This window comes from Oncorhynchus keta, chromosome 25, assembly GCF_023373465.1.
Source record: "Oncorhynchus keta strain PuntledgeMale-10-30-2019 chromosome 25, Oket_V2, whole genome shotgun sequence".
NCBI lineage: Eukaryota > Metazoa > Chordata > Actinopteri > Salmoniformes > Salmonidae > Oncorhynchus > Oncorhynchus keta.
In genome coordinates, this window is record NC_068445.1 from 21622725 (window position 1) to 21646838 (window position 24114).

A 24114-nucleotide genomic window follows, 5' to 3' on the forward strand; every position below is an offset into this window, starting at 1 on the left:
CCTCATACTCAGACTTTTGCACTTACAATTTCAATAAAAACAAATATATCAACCATACCTCTTTATTGAAGCTGGACAAAAATAAAATAAGATAACTACCACAATCTCCAGCAGAACTGAGGGTCATGGTAAAACAATCCATAAAGGGATTCAGGAGAATCTTTGGATTTTACATGACTTTAGAATTAAATAAGTACCAGTATTAATAAAACGTTAGTATGCACTGATCTTAAACCACACTTGAACCTGCAAATCACACGTTTTGTTTGAAAAAAATATATACAAAAAGCTGCTCTACCCATATAGCATTTGCAAATTCTATAAAATAATAATCCATAAATCACCCAGTGTGACATGTATGAAAATGCATGTAATTTCAAAATGTCTAATTCCATTTAAAAAATTCCCATCAATTAATTGAGTAGAGTTAGTAGAGAATTATGTTTGGCTTTCTCTCTTCACAGATGCCAACTTTCTTTTCTCTGTGTGATCTAAATGTAACAGACAAAATAAAGGAAACACCAACATAAGGAGTCTTAATAGGGCCACGAGCCACCAGAACAGCTTCAATGCACCTTGGCATAGATTCTACTTGTGTCTGGAACTCTGTTGGAGGGATATGACACCATTTATCCACGAGAAATTCCATAATTTGTTGTTTTGTTGATGGTGGTGGAAAACGCTGTCTCAGGCGATGCTCCAGAATCTCCCATAAGTGTAAAACTGGGTTGCGATCTGATGACAGACGGCCATAGCACATGGTCTACAACTTTTTCATGCTCATCAAATCATTCAGTGACCACCTGTGGATGGGAGCATGGTCATCCTGGAAGAGACCACTCCCATCAGGATAGAACTGATTCACCATTGGTTGGGTGATCACTCAGAATGGCTGTGTATTTATTGCCGTTTACCTTGCCCTCTAAGAGGTTGTATGGACCTAAACCATGCCAGGAAAATGCACCCCACACCATAACAGAGCCTTCATTTACTCAAGTGTTTCCTTTATTTTGGCATTTACCTCTACATCTCTTTAGTAAAGCTAAACTGATCAGTACAATTTCCCAACGGTAATAACAACATGCAAACATCCTATAAATACTGTCCTTGTATAATGTCTTCTTTTTTACTATCAACAATTGATTAACCAATCTCATTTCACAATGACCCTTTTATACATCAAGAGAAGTATAGGAAGAATAATTTATACAGTACCAGTCAAAAGTTGACACCTACTCATTCCAGGTTTTTAAATGATTATTTTTTACTATTTTCTACAAAGTAGAATAATAGTTTAGACATCAAAACCATGAAAACCCGTAGTAACCAAAAACGTTTTAAAATCAGAATATATTTTACATTTGAGATTCTTATAAGTAGCCACTATTTGCCTTGACAGCTTTGCACACTCTTGGCATTCTCTCAACCAGCTTCATGAGGTAGTCACCTGGAATGCATTTCAATTAAAAGGTGTGCCTTGTTAAAAGTTAATTTGTTGAATTTCTTTCCTTCTTAATGTATTTGAGCCAATCAGTTGTGTTGTGACAAGGTAGGGGCGGTATACAGAAGATAGTCTTTAGATAGATAGATAGATAGATAGATAGATAGATAGATAGATAGATAGATAGATAGAAGTCCATATTATGGCAAGAACAGAGAAACGACAGTCCATCATTACTTTAAGACAAAGGTCAGTCAATCCTGGAAAATTTCAAGAACGTTGAAAGTTTCTTCAAGTGCATTTGCAAAAACCAAGCGCTATGATGAAACTGGCTCTTATGAGGACCGCCACAGGAAAGGAAGACCCAGAGTTAACTCTAATCAACTTATCCACTGCCTCAGAGTTATCAGCCTCAGAAATTGCAGCCCAAATAAATGATTCACAGAGTTCAAGTAACAGACATCAACTGATCAGAGAAGACTGCATGAAATTAGGCCTTCATGGTCGAATTGCTGCAAAGAAACCACTACTAAAGGACACCAATAAGGCTAAGACACTTGCTTGGGCCAAGAAACACGAGCAATGGACATTAGACCAGTTGAAATCTGTCCTTCGGTCTGATGAGTCCAAATTTGAGATTTTTGGTTCCAACTGCCGTGTCTTTGTGAGACGCAGAGTAGGTGAACGGATTATCTCCACATGTGTGGTTCCCACTGTGAAGCATGAAGTAGGTGTGATGGTGCTTTGCTGGTGACAGTGTCAGTGATTTATTTAGAATTAAAATATTGGTTTGCGCGTAGTGGGACTATCATTTGTTTTTAAACATGACAATGACCCAACACACATGCTGTGTAAGGGCTATTTGAACAAGAAGGAGAGTGATGGAGTGCTGCATCAGATGACATGGCCTCCACAATCACCCAACCTCATCCCAATTGAGATGGTTTGGGATGAGAGTGAAGGAAAAGCAGCCAACAAGTGCTTAGCATGTGGGAACTCCTTCAAGACTGTTGGAAAAGTCTTCCAGGTGAAACTGGTTGAGAGAATGCCGAGAGTATGCAAAGCGCTATGGCACAAGGTGGCAACTTTGAAGAATCTAAAATATATGTCTTTACTATAATTCTACAATGTAAAAAATAGTAAAAACATAGAAAACCCTTGAATGAGTAGTTGTGTCCAAACATTTGACTGGTACTGTATTTACATATGACATGATATGGCATATACTGTATATATATATATATATATATACATATACATATATATTTTGGAAGTCAAACCTGAAATTCCTTCTGTTTTAAGGCCCTTGTATGCTAACTAGACCCAGTTAAATCTGTATGCTAAAGGTGCCGACAGAGTCAGATTCCACAGACAAGTTTGGCACACAGCAGCTGACATACCCTCTGCAAAAGAAAAGGCCTCAATCTCATTTTTTGCTAGTTTGCATGGTTGGAGCCCCAACCTATACTTAATGGTTTGCCTTCCGCAGGTGGCAGGTGCAGACCATGGGCTGGCTGGTGTTGGAGCTCTGCGGCACCTCCTCAGCCTTCTGGCCTTTGTGCTTAGACTCCACTCTGCGCGTTTCCTCCTCCTCTACCTCACTCACTTTCTGGACCTCCTTCGGTTTGGACTCCTTACCCACCTTTTCCCCCACCAGTGCGGTGGAAGGGGTGCGCAGATTCTTGGGGGTTCCCTGGATCTGGACCCTCCTGGCAAAATCAGGCCCGTCATAGACCCTACTCTGGACTTCACTGGAGGGTTCGACTCCGCCAGCTGTGTCACCCATATATTTCCTGGGTGGGTTGGCAGGGGGTTTGTAGGCCTCCATCTTGCGCTTTTGGCTCATGGTAGCGGCACAGCAGATGATGAAGATCATGACGATGAGGAGGGACGTGACCACAATTATGATCAGCATATTATCCTGGAGGAAGTCCACCACCCGGGTGAGCATAAAGTCCTTCAGGCGGATCATGGTGATGGTGATGGTGTTGGTGATGGTGCTGACCAGGGTGGGGGCTAGGGTAGTGGTGGGGGAAACATCAACGGGGGCGACATCGACGGGGGAGACATCGACGGGGGAGACATCGATGGGGGAGACATCGATGGGGGAGACATCGACGGGGGCGACATCGACGGGGGAGAGAGGGTGGTGGGGGCCATCGACGGGGATAATGAGATCCGGCTCCCCTCCATCACCACTGCCATCCATGGAAATTCTATAGACCAGGGGCACATGCACTGCATACCCATGACCCCAGAGCAGAACCATGCTCACACATGCCAAGTGAAGAATCAAGTGGTTACTCATCTTTCCTTCAGGATCCTGTAAAGACAAGAGCGAGACATTCAATACAACATTTCTCAAAATTGCAGATAGTTTAGAAAATGTTTTGATGTCAAATTCATGACTATTTGGGCTGATTTCAAGAATATAGGCTTTCATTTTCTGCATCTATATAACAGCAGCTACTGTAGGCCTACAACATGCCTCCCCACTGAGCACAAACTGGTTAAATCTTTTATATATATTAAATTTGCTTCCACTACAAGCAACAAATTGCCTGGGCAGCACCTCCTACTGGAGAGTTGATACATCTACAGCTATTCCTTCTGTCTCCCATTCAGGGCTGCAACCCAATCAGAGCATTATGTATGTAAATCCGACACTCCATTTTGTATATGTTAGATATTGTATTGAGTTTCACCCCCTTTTGCCCTCAGAACAGCCTAAATTCTTCAGGGCATGGACTCTACAAGTTGTCGAAAGCGTTCCACATGCTGGCCCATGTTGACTCCGATGGGTGTCCTTTGGGTGGTGGACCATTCTTGATACACAAAGGAAAGTGTTGAGCGTGAAAAACCCAGCAGCGTTGCAATTCTTGACACACATCGGTCAGCCTGGCACCTACTACCATTCCATACCTCTCCAAGATGGCGTAGCAGCAAGACGTGTTTTGTCCCGTGTAAATATTCAGCTTTGTTTTTCTGTATCCATATCAATCTCTTTTTCCATTTTCAAGTTAAATATACCTTCCTGCAACCCGCCTTACCTAACGTGGTATGGATCTGCTATTTCTTTAGACCTTATAACTAGAACCTCCATTAGAAGCTAGCCTTCAGAAGCTAGCCAGCTAATTAGCTAATTGCTATTTAGTCATTGTTAGCAACTGCTAGCAGTCTTTACCTTTAGCACAGACACCAGCCGCTTTAGCCCGGATAGCCCAGATAATATCTGGCATTCTGCACAGTGCGATATCAGCCCTGAGCATATCGGACTGCTTTTTTTTCTCTCCACTACATCACCGGATTCCTGCCGCAAGCTCCGGACCATTACACCGGGTCATCGCAGCAAGCTAGCTGCTACTGAGTGGTTATCGTGTCTAACGCCCTTGTCCAGGAAGCAAGCACCAGTTAGCCTGGAGCTAGGCCCATCCCCCCAGCTAGCAAACGAAGTACACCAACTACAATACCTCTCTTGCCAATTGGCCTGGACACTTTGTCAACACGGAGCCCCCCCCCCAATCCATCATGACTGGTCTGCTGACGTATTTCGTCCGATGTGCTCTCAACCAGCCTCTGAATTGATGATGTCGGTGAGGACCCAGCTACTAGCCACGGCCCGCTAACTGTCTGAGCGCCTTGTCTCCCGATCGCCTAGCATAGTGACGACTGCCGAGCAGCTCCCCGTTTCGTCCATTTCTGCTTATTGGACCCTATGATCACTCGGCTACACAGCTGATGCCTATGATACTAAATTTTGTTTATCTGTCGGCCCCAGCCTCAAACTCAGGCCCTGTGTGTAGCTAACTGACCCTCTCTGCCCATTCATCGCCATTTACCCGTTGTTGTCTTAGCCCTCCCAATCAACACCTGTGATTGCTTTATGCCTCCCTCTAATGTCAATATGCCTTATATACTGTTGTTTAGGGTAGCTCTCATTGTTTTGTTTTGTAAAGGAGAACTCTTAGGGCAGCCTTTCTCCCAAACTCTCTCTTGTCAACAGAAAAGTTGGGCCAACTTTGACGTCATCGCCCCAACCCTTCCCAAGCAGCTACGGATCTGGGAACAGTTTGTATGTGTTCAGCGCGATGTCTGCTTTCAAATGGGGCGTTCATTGGGCTAAAACGTTCGGGTCACGCGAGAATACATGCACTCTATTGCGCACGTCTGAATTGGTGCGCTCTCTTTTTCCCATGAGGTACCAATTGATGTCGGTTTGTCTGTTCGCACTGATTCTGCACTTAGTTTGACCAGTTTAGTCGACATATAATATGTAATTTTTAAGTTTTGATGCGCAAGAGTGCGGGACCAGAAGTCATTTTGGGTGCATTTCAGCTGAAGCTGTTAGTATATGCTAATACACACAACTTGAAACCAAACGATGTATTGGGTAGGTATGACTCCTTCCACGTCTTCTGATCGAAGAACATCAAAGGTAAGGGAAGATTTATGTGGTTATTTTGGGTTTCTGTGGACTCCAAACGTAGAGGAGACATACTGCTAATATCTGAGCGCCGTCTCATATTATAGCCTAGTGAACGAATTCTGTAACGTTAAAAATAAATGTAACACAGCGGTTGCATTAATAAGAAGTGTATCTTTGTAACTATATGTAGAACATGTATATTTAGTCATGTGTATTGCTTGTTATCTGACGTTATCTGTCGGAGCTAGCATCATTTCTCCGGACATTTGAGTAGCATTTTTTGAAAATGTCGTCATTGTAAACAGAGATTTATGGATATAAATGGCATATTATTGAAAAAAACATAAATGTACCATGTCCTATTACTGTCATCTGATGAAGATTTTCAAAAGGTTAGTGAATGATTTATTTTTTAATCCTGCTTTTATAATTTTATATTTTCTGGGACAAAATGGCTGCCTCTTGTCTTTGTTTCGGTGGTGGTGTAATATAAATATGTGGTGTGTTTTCGCCGTAAAACATTTTAGAAATCTGACTTGCTGGGTAGATGAACAAGGTGTTTATCTTTCATTTGAGCTATTGGACTTGTTAATGTGTGGAGGTTAAATATTTCTAAGAATATTTTTTGCATTTTGCGTTATGCTAATGAGCTTGAGCCTGTAGTCACGATCCCGGATCCGGGATGGGTAGCTGAAGAAGTTATAGAGCCCCCTCAGCCCCCAGCTGTGCCCTGGACACCTTATGTGAATTGATTGCCCCTCATCTATCGTCAGAGTTCGTATTGTTAGGTGACCGAAACTGGGATATGCTTAACACCCCGGCCGTTTTACAATCTAAGCTAGATGCCCTCAATCTCACACAAATCATCAAGGAACCTACCAGGTACAACCCCAAATCCGTAAACATGGGCACCCTCATAGATAACATCCTGACCAACTTGCCCTCTTAAATACACCTCTGCTGTCTTCAACCAGAACCTCCGCAATCACTGCCTCATTGCCTGCATCCGTAATGGGTCTGCGGTCAAATGACCACCCCTCATCACTGTCAAACACTCCCTAAAACACTTCTGCGAGCAGGCCTTTCTAATTGACCTGGCCCAGTTATCCTGTAAGGATATTGATTTCATTCCGTCGGTAGAGGATGCCTGATTATTCTTTAAAAGTGCTTTCCTCACCATCTTAAATAAGCATTCCCCTTTCAGAAAATGTAGAACTAAGAACAGATATAGCCCTTGGTTCTTTCCAGACTTGCTGCCCTTGACCAGCACAAAACATCCTGTGGCGCACTGCACTAGCTTTGAATAGTCCCCGCGATAAGAAACTTTTCAGGCAAGTCAGGAACCAATATACAGTCAGTTAGGAAAGCAAAGGCTAGCTTTTTCAAACAGAAATTTGCATCCTGCAGTACTAATTCCAAAAGGTTTTGTGACACTAAAGTCCATGGAGAATAAAAACACCTCCTCTCAGGTGCCCACTGCACTGAGGCTAGGAAACATTGTCACCACTGATAAACCCACGATAATCGAGAATTTCAATAAGCATCTCTCTACGGCTGGCCGCGCTTTCCACCTGGCTACCCCAACCCCGGCCAAATGTTCTGCACACCCCGCAGCAACTGGCCCAATATCCCCCCACTTCTCCTTCACCCAAATCCAGACAGCTGATGTCCAGAAAGAGTTGCAGAATCTGGATCCCTACAAATCAGCTGGGCTAGACAATCTGGACCCTCTTTTCCTAAAATTATCTGCCGCCATTGTCGCAACCCCTATTACTAGTCTCTTCAACCTCTTGTATCGTCTGAGATACCTAAAGATTGGAAAGCGGCCGCGGTCATCACCCTCTTCAAAGGAGGGACACTAAAGACCCAAACTGTTACAGACCTATATCCGTCCTGTCCTGCCTTTTCTAAATTCTTTGAAAGCCAAGTGAACAAACCGATCACTCACTATTTCGAATGCCACCATACCTTCTCAGCTATGCAATCTGGTTTCAGAGCTGGTCATGGGTACACCTCAGCCACGCTTATGGTCCTAAACAATATCATAACCGCCATCGATAAAAGACAGTACTGTGCATCCGTAGACATCGACCTGGCCAAGGCTTTCGACTCTGTCAATCATCGTATTATCAGCAGACTCAACAGCCTTGGTTTCTCTAATGACTGCCTCGACTGGTTCACCAACTTCTTCTCAGACAGAGTTCAGTGTGTCAAATCGGAGGGCCTGTTGTCCAGTCCTCTGGCAGTCTATGGGGGTTCCACAGGGTTAATTTCTCGGACCGACTCTCTTCTCTGTATACATCAATGATGTCGCTCTTGTTGCTGGTGAGTCTCTGATCTCTACGCAGACGACACCATTCTGTATACTTCTGGCCCTTCTTTGGACACCGTTAACAAACCTCCAGATGAGCTTCAATGCCATACAACACTCCTTCCATGGCCTCCAACTGCTCTTAAATACAAGTAAAACTAAATGCATGCTCTTCAACCGATCGCTGCCCGCAAGGGCCCTCCCACCTAACATCACTACTCTGGATGGTTCTGACTTGGAATATGTGGACAACTATAAATACAGAGGTGTCTGGCTAGACTGTAAACTCTCCTTCCAGATTCATATTAAGCATCTCCAATCCAAAATTAACAAAAAATGTAAATCATGCTTTCAGGGTATACACATATATATACACGAATGAAAAATGCGACATGGCCGGTGGCCCATAGCCTGCTAACATTTATGTTTCTGTATTATTTTTATAATCTAGCGGATGTCACGTATACTCAGATTCAAAGTCAATATGGCACTATGAATTACTTTGAGAGGAAAGGAGGGTACTTGAGAGAGAGCGGTCATAAGCTCCCACATTTTTCAGCCTGTTTTTAAAAATACATTTATAGATTTTTTGGGATGTACATATACAGGATGCTACCCTAAACAACATAACCTTCATTCCAAATCTGAACAGCAAACCTACAACCTGATTTTGGATGGAATTACTTGGGTTGCTTCCTACACAAGGATTATTATTCCCAAACTGTACATCAAAAAAACCATCCAAACTGAAGCTGAGTGAGTAATGCTTAGCGTGAAGCAATTTTTTTTACTTTCAAAAGCCAAGAAGAAAAATACATTACAATTATATATTTTACTTAATAAGGACTGAATGCTCAGGCTACCAAGCTTTGCTAGGACAAAGAGATACAACTTCAATTAGCACTGACGTGTTAAGCGAGAGGTGTCGAGGTCACCCCGATCCAGAGGCCTTGAAGCCCCCTCCTGCTGTTCAAGGACCATCCACTGGCATTTTCTACAAGAAATCTTCCTACAGAAATAAAAGCTTCTCTGAAGTGAGTGACACCTACTCCCATTGCCTGCTGCTTGGATTCCACCTGACGATCTGCCCACCCCCCATCTCTCCTACGCTTTCACCCGTCTCCACAACACATGCACTGTTGGGGCGAGTAACTCTGAACTTACAACGGCTTGCCCCAAGTCATTATATATATATATATATTTTTTTTTTTGGTGCATTTTGCTATTTGCCTCATGACTCCTGCATGCTTTGTTGACAACGAACTTCCTTTACCCAACTGTAGGACAGACTGTTTGTTCCCACACTCGGGACTCTGACTCGATTGGTTAGACTTTTGGCCTCCCATGCCGTTCTATCACCTCTCGCCCGCTTTGTATTCATGTTACCTGATGAAATTGCTGTACAATATGATCTTGTTGCCATCTGATGCACATTCAGATGTCATAAAACCAGAGCTCTCCCTGTCCTCTGCCGTGCCTTGATTGTATTACTGTTGATGATATCTGGAAATGTGCATGTACACTCTGGCCCATCTACTGTTACTAGCCCCAATTCTGACCTGTGCTCTGATATCTGCTTCCGTAAAAATCTGGGGTTTCTGCACGTTAACACTAGAAGCTTGTTACCTAAAATTGATCAATTGAAAGTGTGGGTTCAGAGCTCCAATCCAAATGTGTTGGTCATTATTGAGACGTGGTTAAATAAGAGTGTTTTGAATTCCGATGTTAACCCTTCTGGTTATAACCTTTTTTGGGCGAGACAGATCTTCCAAAGGTTTGGGAGTGGCAATCTTTACCAAGGATCACCTTTAGTGCTCGGTTGTCTCCACCAAGTCTGTCCCTAAACAATTTGATTTTCTGGTGTTAAGCATTAAACTTTCAAATAGCTCTTTGTTGACTGTTGCTGGGTGCCATCGTCCTCCATCAGCACTGGCCTGTACCCTACCTGCCCTAAGCTCTCTCCTGGCCCCTTACACCAAGTCTGAATTGTCCTGCTATGTGACCTAAACTGGGACATGCTTAAACCACCTGACCAAGTCCTAAAACAATGGGACATCTTTCTCAGATTATTACCAATACCACAAGGTATGACTACAAACACCCAGAAAAGGCTAATCTTCTTGATGTTTTCCTCACAAATAATCCTGATCGGTATCAGTCTAGTGTTTTCTGTAATGACCTTAGTGATCACTGTTTTACAGCCTGTGTTCGTAATGGCTGCTCAGTGAAACGACCTGTCCTGATTTGTCATAGACGCTTGCTAAAAAACTTTAATGAGCAAACCTTTGTATAGAATCAGCTTGATCCCCTCTTTCGAAGATGCATGGACCTTATTTTTTAACATTTTCAGTGGTATTGTTAACAAACACGCCCCCATAAGGAAAATGAGAATTAAAAACAGGTTCAGTCCCTGGCCGACAGAGATGGCCACCTCGCTTTGCGTTCCTAGGAAACTATGCAGTTTTTTTTTTACGTGTTATTTCTTATATTAGTACCCCAGGTCATCTTAGGTTTCATTACATACAGTCGAGAAGAACTACTGAACATAAGAGCAGCGTCAACTCACCATCAGTACGACCAAGAATATGACTTTCGCGAAGCAGATCCTGTGTACTGCCTTTCACCCAGGACAACGGAATGGATCCCAGCCGGCGACCCAAAAAAACGACTTCGTAAAAGGGGGAAACAGAGCGGTCTTCTGGTCAGACTCCGGAGACGGGCACATCGTGCACCACTCCCTAGCATTCTTCTCGCCAATGTCCAGTCTATTGACAACAAGGTTGATGAAATCCGAGCAAGGGTAGCATTCCAGAGGGACATCAGAGACTGTAACGTTCTTTTCTTCACGGAAACATGGCTCACTGGAGAGACGCTATCGGAATCGGTGCAGCCAGCGGGTTTCTCCACGGATCGCGCTGACAGAAACAAACATCTTTCTGGTAAGAAGAGGGGCGGGGGCGTATGCTTCATGGTTAACGTGACGTGGTGTGATCATAACAACATACAGGTACTCAAGTCCTTCTGTTCACCTGGTTTAGAATTCCTCACAATCAAATGTCGACTGCATTATCTTCGAAGGGAATTCTCTTCGATTATAATCACAGCCATATATATTCCCCCCCCAAGCAGACACATCAATGGCTCTGAACGAACTTTATTTGACTCTTTGCAAACTGGAATCCATTTATCCGGAGGCTGCATTCATTGTAGCTGGGGATTTTAACAAGGCTAATCTGAAAACAAGACTCCCTAAACTTTATCAGCATATCGATTGCGCAACCAGGGCGGGAAAAACCTTGGATCATTGCTATTCCAACTTCCGCGACGCATATAAGGCCCTCCCCCGCCCTCCTTTCGGAAAAGCTGACCACGACTCCATTTTGTTGATCCCTGCCTACAGACAGAAACTAAAACAAGAAGCTCCCGCGCTGAGGTCTGTTCAACGCTGGTCCGACCAATCTGATTCCACACTCCAAGACTGCTTCCATCACGTGGACTGGGATATGTTTCGTATTGCGTCAGACAACATTGACGAATACGCTGATTCGGTGAGCGAGTTCATTAGAACGTGCGTTGAAGATGTCGTTCCCATAGCAACGATTAAAACATTCCCAAACCAGAAACCGTGGATTGATTGCAGCATTCGCGTGAAACTGAAAGCCCGAACCACTGCTTTTAATCAGGGCAAGGTGACCGGAAACATGACCGAATACAAACAGTGTAACTATTCCCTCCGCAAGGCAATCAAACAAGCTAAGCGTCAGTATAGAGACAAAGTAGAATCTCAATTCAACGGCTCAGACAAGAGTTATGTGGCAGGGTCTACAGTCAATCACGGATTACAAAAAGAAAACCAGCCCAGTCACGGACCTGGATGTCTTGCTCCCAGGCAGACTAAATAACTTTTTTTGCCCGCTTTGAGGTCAATACAGTGCCACTGACACGGCCCGCAACTAAAACATGCAGACTCTCCTTCACTGCAGCCGACGTGAGGAAAACATTTAAACGTGTCAACCCTCGCAAGGCTGCAGGCCCAGACGGCATCCCCAGCCGCGCCCTCAGAGCATGCGCAGACCAGCTGGCTGGTGTGTTTACGGACATATTCAATCAATCCCTATCCCAGTCTGTTGTTCCCACATGCTTCAAGAGGGCCACCATTGTTCCTGTTCCCAAGAAAGCTAGGGTAACTGAGCTAAACGACTACCGCCCCGTAGCACTCACTTCCGTCATCATGAAGTGCTTTGAGAGACTAGTCAAGGACCATATCACCTCCACCCTACCTAACACCCTAGACCCACTCCAATTTGCTTACCGCCCAAATAGGTCCACAGACGATGCAATCTCAACCACACTGCACACTGCCCTAACCCATCTGGACAAGAGGAATACCTATGTGAGAATGCTGTTCAACGACTACAGCTCGGCATTTAACACCATAGTGCCCTCCAAGCTCGTCATCAAGCTCGAGACCCTGGGTCTCGACCCCGCCCTGTGCAACTGGGTACTGGACTTCCTGACGGGCCACCCCCAGGTGGTGAGGGTAGGCAACAACATTTCCACCCCGCTGATCCTCAACACTGGGGCCCCACAAGGGTGCGTTCTGAGCCCTCTCCTGTACTCCCTGTTCACCCACGACTGCGTGGCCACGCACGCCTCCAACTCAATCATCAAGTTTGCGGACGACACAACAGTGGTAGGCTTGATTACCAACAATGACGAGACGGCCTACAGGGAGGAGGTGAGGGCCCTCGGAGTGTGGTGTCAGGAAAATAACCTCACACTCAACGTCAACAAAACTAAGGAGATGATTGTGGACTTCAGGAACCAGCAGAGGGAACACCGCCATATCCACATTGATGGGACAGTAGTGGAGAGGGTAGTGAGTTTTAAGTTCCTCGGCGTACACATCACAGACAAACTGAATTGGTCCACCCACACAGACAGCATCGTGAAGAAGGCGCAGCAGCGCCTCTTCAACCTCAGGAGGCTGAAGAAATTCGGCTTGTCACCAAAAGCACTCACAAACTTCTACAGATGCACAATCGAGAGCATCCTGTCGGGCTGTATCACCGCCTGGTACGGCAACTGCTCCGCCCACAACCGTAAGGCTCTCCAGAGGGTAGTGAGGTCTGCACAACGCATCACCGGGAGCAAACTACCTGCCCTCCAGGACACCTACACCACCCGATGTCACAGGAAGGCCATAAAGATCATCAAGGACAACAACCAGCCGAGCCACTGCCTGTTCACCCCGCTATCATCCAGAAGGCGAGGTCAGTACAGGTGCATCAAATCTGGGACCGAGAGACTGAAAAACAGCTTCTATCTCAAGGCCATCGGACTGTTAAACAGCCACCACTAACATTGAGTGGCTGCTGCCAACACACTGACTCAACTCCAACCACTTTAATAACGGGAATTGATGGGAAATGATGTAAAATATATCACTAGTCACTTTAAACAATGCTACCTAATATAATGTTTACATACCCTACATTATTCATCTCATATGTATATGTATATACTGTACTCTATATCATCTACTGCATCTTTATGTAATACATGTATCACTAGCCACTTTAACTATGCCACTTTGTTTACATACTCATCTCATATGTATATACTGCACTCAATACCATCTACTGTATCTTGCCTATGCCGCTCTGTACCATCACTCACTCATATATCTTTATGTACATATTCTTATCCCCTTACACTTGTGTATAAAAGGTCGTAGTTTTGGAATTGTTAGCTAGATTACTTGTTGGTTATTACTGCATTGTCGGAACTAGAAGCACAAGCATTTCGCTACACTCGCATTAACATCTGCTAACCATGTGTATGTGACAAATAACATTTGAATTGATTTGATTTGATTTGGTTCGACCGTGAACTTGCAGAGTTACTCCACCGCAAAAATTGCATTTGGTGAAAGGCTCGGCACACGCATACTCAGGCTGACTGGCTCTCGTTCAGGCAAGTGAGAAATAAGTGCACTCAGGCTATCCGGAAGGCCAAAGTTAGTTATTTTAAGGAGCAGTTCTCTCTCTGTGGGTCTAACCCCAAGAAGTTCTGGAAAACAGTTAAACTTGTAGAATAAACTATCCTCCTCACAACTGCCCATGTCCCTTAAAGTTGATGATGTGGATGTTACTGACAGAAGCACATGGCTGAGCTCTTTAATCACCACTTCATTAAGACAGGATTCCTATTTGACTCAGCCACGCCTCCTTGCCCGTCCAACATTTCCTCATCTCCCACCCCTTCTAATGTGACTATCCCCGATGCTTTTCCATATTTTTCCCCTGCTCCACTACAACATTGCTCCCTGCAGGCAGTCACTGAGTTCGAGGTCCTAGAGGAGCTCCTGAAACTTGACCCCAAAAAAACATTGGGTCAGATGGTATAGACCCTTTCTTCTTTAAGGTTGCTGCCCCTATCATCGCCAAGCCTCTCTCTCCTTTCTGGGGAGGTTCCCAGTGCTTGGAAGGCAGCCACGGTTCATCCTTTATTTAAAATGGGGAGATCAAGCTGATAGTGTTATAGCCTATTTCAATTTTGCCAAAATAGTTGGAAAAACTTGTCAATAATCAACTGTCTATAGTATTCTCTCGGGTATGCAATCTGGTTTCCGCTCAGGTTATGGATGTGTCACTGCAACCTTAAAGGTCCTTGATGTCACAATTGCCCTTGATAGAGACTGCCAGAGGTCCGGACTACAGGCCCTCCAATTTGACACACTGCACTCTGAGAAGTTGGTGAACCAGGCGAGGCAGTCATTTGAGAAGCCAAGGCTGTTGAGTCTGACGATAAGAATGTGGTGATTGACAGAGTAGAAAGCCTTGGCCAGGTCGATGAATACAGCTGCACAGCAATGTCTCCTACCGATGGTGGTTATGATATTGTTTAGAACCTTGAGCGTGGTTGACGTGCACCCATGACCAGCTCTGAAACCAAATTGCATAGCGGAGAAGGCACGGTGGGATTCGAAATGGTTGGTAATCTGTTAACTTGGCTTTCGAAGACTTTAGAAAGGCAGGGTAGGATGGATATAGGTCTGTAGCAGTTTGGGTCTAGTGTCTCCCCCTTTGAAGAGGTGGATTATCGCGGCAGCATTCCAATCTTTGGGAATCTCAGACGATATACGAAAGAGGTTGAACAGGCTAGTAATAGAGTTTGCAACAACTTCGGCAGATAATTATAGAAAAAGGGGGTCCAGATTGTCTAGCCCGGCTGATTTGTTGGGGTCTAAATTTTGCAGCTCTTTCAGAACATCTATCTGGATTTGGGTGAAGGAGAAATGGGGGAGGCTTGGGCAGGTTGCTGTGGGGGTGCAGGACTGTTGACCGGGGTAGCCAGGTGGAAAGCATGGCCAGCCGTAGAAAAATGCTTCTAGAAATTCTCAATTATAGTGTATTTATCGGTGGTGACAGTGTTTCCTAGCCTCCTTTGTATATGCTATTTGTTTTAAAAATAAGCTGGTTAAAAAAATGTGTATTTGTCTTTTGTTTATGTATGGTTGATATTGCTTATGAAAATAAATATTGTAAAAAATAAAAAGGACAATGTCTTGCCAGTCACTGGTACAGAAATGGCTGAGAAACAGTGTACTGACTGTACTGCCAATGTTGTGTCAGCATTACTGCCTGTGTCCAGTGCTTGATTTGAGCTGGACACTGCCGGAACAGGATCCGACACCTCTCAGTTATGCACTGTTTCATTCCGAAACCCATTTTACCTCTCGTGTCATGAAAAATAATGTTCGCTATTTGTAATTTAAAAATGGTAAAAATTCAAGTCACAGTTAATTTAAGTTGCCTCCTCTGTAATTATCATGTCCCCAAAAGCTTGGTTCGATTTCAAATGGGATATACTAGTTTTTAATAAATATGTTGGAGTCTCCCTCTTAACCAAAAAGTTAAATAATATAATTAGAATAGAATTAAGTCAAATCAAACTGTTTTTAAAGTGCATTTAAAGTTCTATTTGATTCTAAAAGATGTTTGATTGAAATGGAGATGAATCCAACATATCAATTATTAATTTGTAGCCAAACAGGACTCTGGCACAGCTGGACCTGTCCAAGCAGAAGAAGCATCTCCTTTAAATGTCTATATTTGGTTGTGTTGACAAACAATTCAATATCACTTTTGTAATAAGGTAAATAGTCTATTAATTTGTCGACAAGTTAAGAATTTGTTGGATTCACATTTCCCTCAACCAAAAATGAGTTAAAGAATAGGAGTAAGCCAGTGGCTCAGATTAAACTATCCAAGCAGTAGATACATATCCTTTAAATGTTAATATTTGATTGCATTGTCAACCAAACACAATATCACTTTTGTACATTAGGCTATTTACTATCTTACAAACTAATGTAACAGTATTTATTCAACCTTAAAAAGGGCAACTCCACCATTTTCAACCTAATTTTCATCATCTCCAGCACAATACCAGTGTCAACATGTGAAAATGGTGCATTTCTATGTTTTGTAGAAAAAAAATATATAAAGTTTAAAAGTTCTACCCAATGACATAAAAACATTTTTTTAAAGTGATTTTCAAACACACATTGGCTGTGACGTTGGGAGCAAGAAAATACGCTCCCTTGGGCTAGTTTTGAAAATCACTTTCTTTTCATTTAATCCTTTCCTGTGATGTCACAAAAGCATTTTTCAACCGCAGATCATAGAAACGCACTGTATTCACAGGAGATTATGAATATGGACGTTAAAATCAGGGTCGCAGGTCTGTGGAAATCTTCACATATGTTAAAAGAACCTGCACAGAATCTCAAAAAGGCATCGATTACTTGCACCATGTACTTTAATGTAATCTCAACTAACTGCAAGCCAGATCATTTGGTTGTGCTTTTAGATCAAGCAGTGATAACACATTAAGTTATAAATAAGACAGATTTTTCATTCAAATTTGGTTGTGTAGTTATATGGTTGAAAACCCAGTGACAGCACATTGGGGGGAATTCAACAAACTTTTGGCTGTGTTTTTGAGTGGGTGAAAATAGGTTGGAATCTCAACGTATCTACCAAATACTACCCAAGTGTCCATGTTGAAATGAGGGTGTGCCGAGTCTCCCTTTCTCTCTACTAAGGATGGATGGGCAGTTGGGTTTCTAGTATTAGAATGAAGAAACATTCAATGATTTGACAGTACAGAGGATGGATTTTGTGTTATTATAACTCAGAACAAAGTAGAAACCTCTCAGGTGTTGCTCATGTTCCCAATTACCAGATCCATCTCGTTATACAATCACTACAGAAAAGTACAGCCACAATAGTTCTCCCATTTCGCATATTGTATTAAATCTATTTTAACTGTCTGTAGCCATTACTTATTTGGGGTGGAGGCCGGCAGTTTGGTCATGGTTTAAATGTGTAGTGGAGAGAGGCCACCCATCCACCACACCAAAGAGAGGAGAAAGCTATATATGCCACAGGGAGCAGAGAGGCGTAGGATACTTGTGGCTGTGGTCTCCATTTACACTGGGCTGCAGCACGCTAACAACAGGCTGCGGCAGGGATCGGATGGGTTATTTCTGCTCATAGGGAAAGTCTGCATTCATCCTGCCTTAGGAACGGGTGCACTTACAGTATGCTCTACAGAGAAAGAGTCCGTCTCAAGAAGCAGCTAATGCAGTTCAAAACGGTCTCTCTCTCCTAACATAATATTACACACTAGTATCTCACAGCCCAAACTCTAAATCTGTAGCTTCACTCCGTCTGGAAATACATGTAATTACACAGTGCTGCTTACTACTCTGGTGAGAATGGCTGGCTTCTAATCAGCCTTGTTACATTCAACCTCTGAAGCCTTACTCCTTACTGTAAATGTGTCCATCATGTCTCTCTTGTGTGGTTATGCATACAGTATGTATGTACTTTAGTCATACTAAAATGGATGGTTAGCTTGATCTCCCCACCCATGTATGTTCAGTCAGGAAAGCTACAGAGCCATGTGCGCTGTGACTGGACCTTGGTATTTACCAGACATAATTACATCTTCAGGAATAGTCTCCTGGTTGGTCATCATCATCTCTACAGTCCATCCACTGAAAAACACTGAAAGAATCATCCTGAATTCCTCCAGCCATCTTCACCTACAAGCTCCAATCACCACCATGTTATTGTGACTTTTACCCCTCTAAATATTAAGACTAACTTTCTAATGTGACATTCACCATAATCATATTTTTAAACATTCTATTAGCTGGAGGACTCAACCTCTCAAACTTTGATATTTCTAAACAAATGGACTCTTACTTGGATCATTCAAAACCAAAGATTGATGGATATGTTAATCTACACTTTTGAAACATTTTCTAATGTCTTCACCAAAAATACAAGACCACAACTGATCTTGTATGACAAATTAAACGTGACAGTACCTGTAACTTTAATTTCCTAAAAACCAAAACTTTCCCCATTGTCCCCGTTTCTTGTCCTTAAGTTGACAGGTTTGTCGTACCGTACAAAGTCTACAGCAATCAAAAATTCAATTTATTCTTGTTACCCATACAGTACCAGTCAAAAGTTGGAACTCACCTACTCATTCAAGGGTTTTTCTTTATTTTTACTATATTCTACATTGTAGAATAATAGTGAAGACATTGAAACTATGAAATAACACGTTGAATAATGTAGTAACCAAATAAAAAGTGTTAAAAACAAATCTAAATATATTTAGATTATTCTTCAAAGTAGCCACCCTTTGCCTTGATGACAGCCTTGCACACTCTTGGCATTCTCTCAACCAGCTTCATGAGGTAGTCACCTGGAATGCATTTTAATTAACAGGCGCCCTTGTTAAAAGTTCATTTGTGGAATTTATTTCCTTCTTAATGCATTTGAGCCAATCAGTTGTGTTGTGACACGGTAGGGGTGGTATACAGAAGAGCCCAATTTGGTAAAATACCAAATCCATATTATGGCACGAACAGCTCAAATAAGCAAAGAGAAAAGACATGAAGGTCAGTCAATTGGGAAAATGTCAAGAACTTTGAAAGTTTCTTCAAGTACAGTCGCAAAAACCATCAAGCGCTATGACGAAACTGGCTCTCATGAGGACCGCCATAGGAAAGGAAGACCCAGAGTTACCTGCTGCAAAGGATAAGTTCATTAGAGTTACCAACCTCAGAAATTGCAGCCCAAATAAATGCTACAGAGTTCAAGTAACAGACATCAACGTCAACTGCTCAGAGGAGACTGCATGAATCAGCCCTTCATGGTCAAATTGCTGCAAAGAAACCACTACTAAAGGACACCAAAAATAAGTAGAGACTTGCTTGGTCCAAGAAACACGCGCAATGGACATTAGACCGGTGGAAATCTGTCATTTGGTCTGATGAGTCCATGTGAGATTCTTGGTTCCAACCGCATGTATGGTTCCCACCGTGAAGCATGGAGAAGGTGGGATAGTGCTTTGCTGGTGACACTGATTTATTTAGGATTCAAGGCACATTTAACCAGCATGACTACCACAGCATTGTGCAGCGATTCACCATTCCATCTTGTTTACTCTTAGTGGGACAATGATTTGTTTTTCAACAGGACGATGACCCAACACACCTCCAGGCTGTGTAAGGGCTATTTGACCAAGGCGGCGAGTGATCGAGTGCTGCATCAGATGACCTGGCCTCCACAATCACCCGACAACTCAATTAGGATGGTTTGGGATGAGTTGGACCGCAGTGTGAAGGAAAACTATCCAACAAGTGCTCAGCATATGTGGGAACTCCTTCAAGACTGTTGGAAAAGCCTCCTACATGAAGATGGTTGAGAGAATGCCAAGGGTGTGCAAAGCTGTCTTCATTGCCAAGTGTGGCTATTTTAGAAGAAACTAAAATATATTTGGATTTGTTTAACACTTTTTTGGTTACTACATGATTCCATGTGTGTTATTTCATAGTTTTGATATCTTCAACTATTATTCTACAATGTAGAAAAGTTAAAATAAAGAAAAACCCTTGAATGAGTAGGTGTCCAAACTTTTCACTAGTACTGTGTCCTAACTGGGAATTAAACCAAAAAAGAAAAGGTCTGTACTTACAGATGCTGTCTGGCTGAAGTGTCTCCTCTGGACTGAATGGTAGAGGGGTTCTAACAGCAGAGAGGGAGAGAGCAGAAGAAAATTGAGGTGTGGAAAGAAGAGGGAGCGTCCAAGTTGCCACCCTCTCCTGTAACTTCCAGTATACTGAAAGTTGTTGCTCCAGTTCTAAAAAAGCCTGCTGATTGCAAAAAGACGTCCATCCCTCTACATTTCTATCCCCTCCTCGTACCGCTTTACACAACTCCCCCCAAAATCCTCCTCTCCCAGAAGTGGGATCATGGTGGATGCTTTGGCCAGTCTAGAAAGGAGGGACAGTTAGGGGCTGCCATACTGCATGTATTTTCCTTGTTTGCTCTTAAACCTTAAAGATGGAGATATTTATGAGGGGAACATCTTTGTCCACTACATAGATATTTCCTAATTGTTCACAATCAGAGTTACTGGTTCACGTGGCAATTCTGAAAGTTGAGCGATTAGGTCAAATACAAAATTCAGCCGAAATGTGGTCAATCTTAATGCAGGATTAATGCACTGGAGTAGCACAACATTTGTAGTACTTTCTTCATTATCAAAGACAAAGTACTCACTTCCCCCTTGCCATTACACACAGTTGAATCAGTATTCTCTAAAATGGACAAGACCACTTTTTGTACGTTGACAGTTAGTGGGTATTTATGTTCTCCACAGGGCGAGTCCCTATTTTCCCCCTGCTTCTCAGAGATCTCTAATTATGTGCTCCAGATTACAGCCCGTCTCCACACAGCCTACAAGACCAGCTTACAGAGAGGGCCCGTCTTTCATCATATCACCCACGTACAAACCTAACAGAAAATTTACAGTCAGCTACAAACATGTGCCTCAGAACTTACATCCTTGCTGGCGCTGCAGGGCTTCTGTTTTGCCCATGGCTGTTTGGAGCACCTCTTGCCTCAGAATTGTTGTAATAAGATTCGATAGAGGTTGAAGAATTCAGTACGACAGAAACATTTTTTAAAAATGTTTTTATTCAGTATGTACAGGGAAGGTCAGGCATACACATGCTTCACAATAGTGATAGATGTGTATTTCTCATTAGAATAACAGTGACAGTAACAGATAAGCAAGGCACTTCTTTTTCTGTATAAGTACAAAACATTTGCTACATAGCTGACAAAGTGCAAGTGTGTTACTGTGAATTGCGAGTTTGACTGTGAAGTGTTACAAGCATCCGTCAACGGCTGGGATGAAGCTGTTGAGAGTGAGATTGTCCCCCTCGCTGTCCTCTGTGCTGGGCATTAGGGTGATGTTGCTTGTGGGGCATCTGTATCTCCCCTGGCCTCCATAAGTGGTTCTGGTGGGGACCACTGCTGAGATGCACACCATCTCTGTGCCCTGTCCCTGCAGCTGCTGAGCCCTGTGTCTGTATCTGCTGCCCCTCAGCTTGGTCAAGAGGATGACGGTGCTGACAATGAACATTGTAATCACAGCAGCCGGCACTGACCTACCAGCCCTCTCCCCTTAGGGGTCATGGTCGGGCATGTCACTCTGTTCGAGGCACTGACGCTTCCTGGAATGGAGGATTTTGCTGTCCCTTCTGTGAAGGAGTTGATGGCAGTGGTAGGGTTGGGTGGATGCAGGGCAGATGGGACAGGTGTTTAACTCTCACAGTGGTGTGGGAGAGCTCAGTCTCATGGTCTGTCTCTGAGGTTTCAGTTCTCATTGTTTGCTGGGTAACGGAGACTTCTGATGCGTTTTTGGTCAGGTCTTTGGTGAGGGCTACAGGGGGCATTGGTTGAGGTGGTAGCTCAGACAGGTTCGACTCCTGGGGTCCATGGGTTGCTACCTCCCCGTGGCTAAGTAGACATCTTGAGACCGCCTTGCTTGACAGAACCAGAAGGAACACAAGAGCTGGAAATCTCCCAGGCTTTGGTGTAAACATGGTGGCAAATCTGCGAAGGGAAATGATAACAGCAAAAATGTAAAGACTATGTTCAATGAAACAGTGGTACAACTCAGACGTTCATCACAAAACTATGAGGCATAGCTATGCCCAATTCAAGCCTTCCTGTTTTACACTACCTTAGCATGCGCTAAGGAAGAACCAATGTGATAAGTGCTATGAGACAAAGTGTGAAAAGTAACTTGACCTTCTGTAATCTAGTGTGATACATTACAGAACACTGCACTGAAATGCCAGCACTGTCATGCACAAATACCCAATACTTGTAATAACACGGTATACATTGGCTTAATATTTAAAATGGTGTTGCTCATCAACATCACTTTGAGCCTGTGTAAAGGGATCAATTTCCTTTACAAAAAAATGTTAGTGACAGTGACTGACAGATAATGATCTGCAATACATCTAAATCCACCCCATCAGTGATGTTGCAACACTTCCTTAGCATTTCAGAAATTACAGGTTATTTTAGAAAGTGGAGACTGTAGAAACTGTATACTAGCTCATGCAGCCCAACACTACTGATCACCCCACTGCTATGACACTTGCCCAAATGCTGGAGGAGAAGTCTTGTTTTGTGGTATATTGGCCCCTCAACCAGCAGATTGTTCACCGTCAAGCAAGAAGCGAGACATTGGCTGATCTGTGAGGAATACAGGAAGCATGCTGCCTTTCAGAAGTGAAGCTGTTTAAAAAAAATAAAACACTGACAAGTGTTACACTTACAAATGAGGAATGGGGTATGGTGGCATACATGGGTTTCAGATACAAGGAAAGCTAGAATCTCTTGATAAAGAATAGCAAGTATGTGAGAGCAAAAGTATATGAGCGTACACTTAACTTGACATGCAGTGCATTAGTCAAGTATTCAGACACCTTCCCATTTATTACGTTACAACTTTATTCTAAAATGAATATATTATTCTAAGTCTAAATTGTTTCTAAACACAATACCCCATAATGGACAAAGTGAAAACAGGTTTAGAAATTTGTGCAAATGTAAAGAAAAAAGGTAAAAATGAAATACCTTACACAAGTATTCAGACCCATTGCGATGACTCAAAATTAAGGTCAGGTGCATCCTATTTCCATTGATCGTCCTTGAGTTGTTTCAACAACTTGAATGGAGTACACTTGTGGTAAATTAAATTGATTGGACCAGATCTGGAAAGGCACACACCTGTCTGTATAATTTCCCACAGTTGACAGTATATGTCAGAGCAAAAACCAAACCCTGAGGTCGAAATAATTCCTCGTAAAGCTCCGAGACAGGATTGTGTCGAGGCACAGATCTGGGGAAGGGTACCAAAACATTTCTTCAGTATTGAAGGTCCAAGAACACAGTGGCCCCCATAATTCTTAAATGGGAGATGTTTGGGACCACCAAGACCCTTCCTAGAGCCTGCCACCCGGCCAACTGATCTGGCCGCCCTGCCACTCCTCAGTAAAAGGCAAGACCACCCGCTTGGAGTTTGCCGAAAGGCACCTAAAGGACTCTGACCATGAGAAAGATGATTCTCTGGTCTGATGAAACCAAGATTGAACTCTGGGGCCTGAATGCCAAGCGTCACGTCTGGAGGAAACCTGCACCATCGGAGCAAAGTAGAGAGATCCTTGATGAAACCCTGCTCTAGAGTGCTCAGGACCTCAGACTGGGGCGAAGGTTCACCTTCCAAAACAGGACAACGACCCTAAGCACACAGCCAAGACAACACAGATGTGGCTTCAGGACAAGTCTCAATGTCCTTGAGTAGCTCAGCCAGAGGCCAGACTTAAACCCGATCGAACATCTGGAGAGATTTGAAAATAGCTGTGCAGCATTGCTCCCCATCCAACCACAGACCTTGAGGATTTGCAGAGAATGAGAGAAACTCCAAATACAGGTTTGCTAAGCTTGGCGTCATATCCAAGACTCGAGGCTGTAATCGCCG

The 24114-nt window shown here is 43.3% G+C and overlaps 1 protein-coding gene across 1 annotated transcript; it reads right to left on the reverse strand.

The window, feature by feature from the left end:
* Nucleotides 1-48: 48 nt before the first annotated feature.
* On the reverse strand, nt 49-20413 carry LOC118357936 (transmembrane protein 119-like). Its single transcript, XM_035735244.2, has 2 exons — nt 20245-20413; nt 49-3764 (listed from the first exon to the last, which is right to left on the reverse strand). The coding sequence occupies exon 2, from the start codon at nt 3747-3749 to the stop codon at nt 2910-2912; it is 840 nt and encodes a 279-aa protein (XP_035591137.1). The 5' UTR covers nt 3750-3764; nt 20245-20413; the 3' UTR covers nt 49-2909.
* Nucleotides 20414-24114: the final 3701 nt, after the last annotated feature.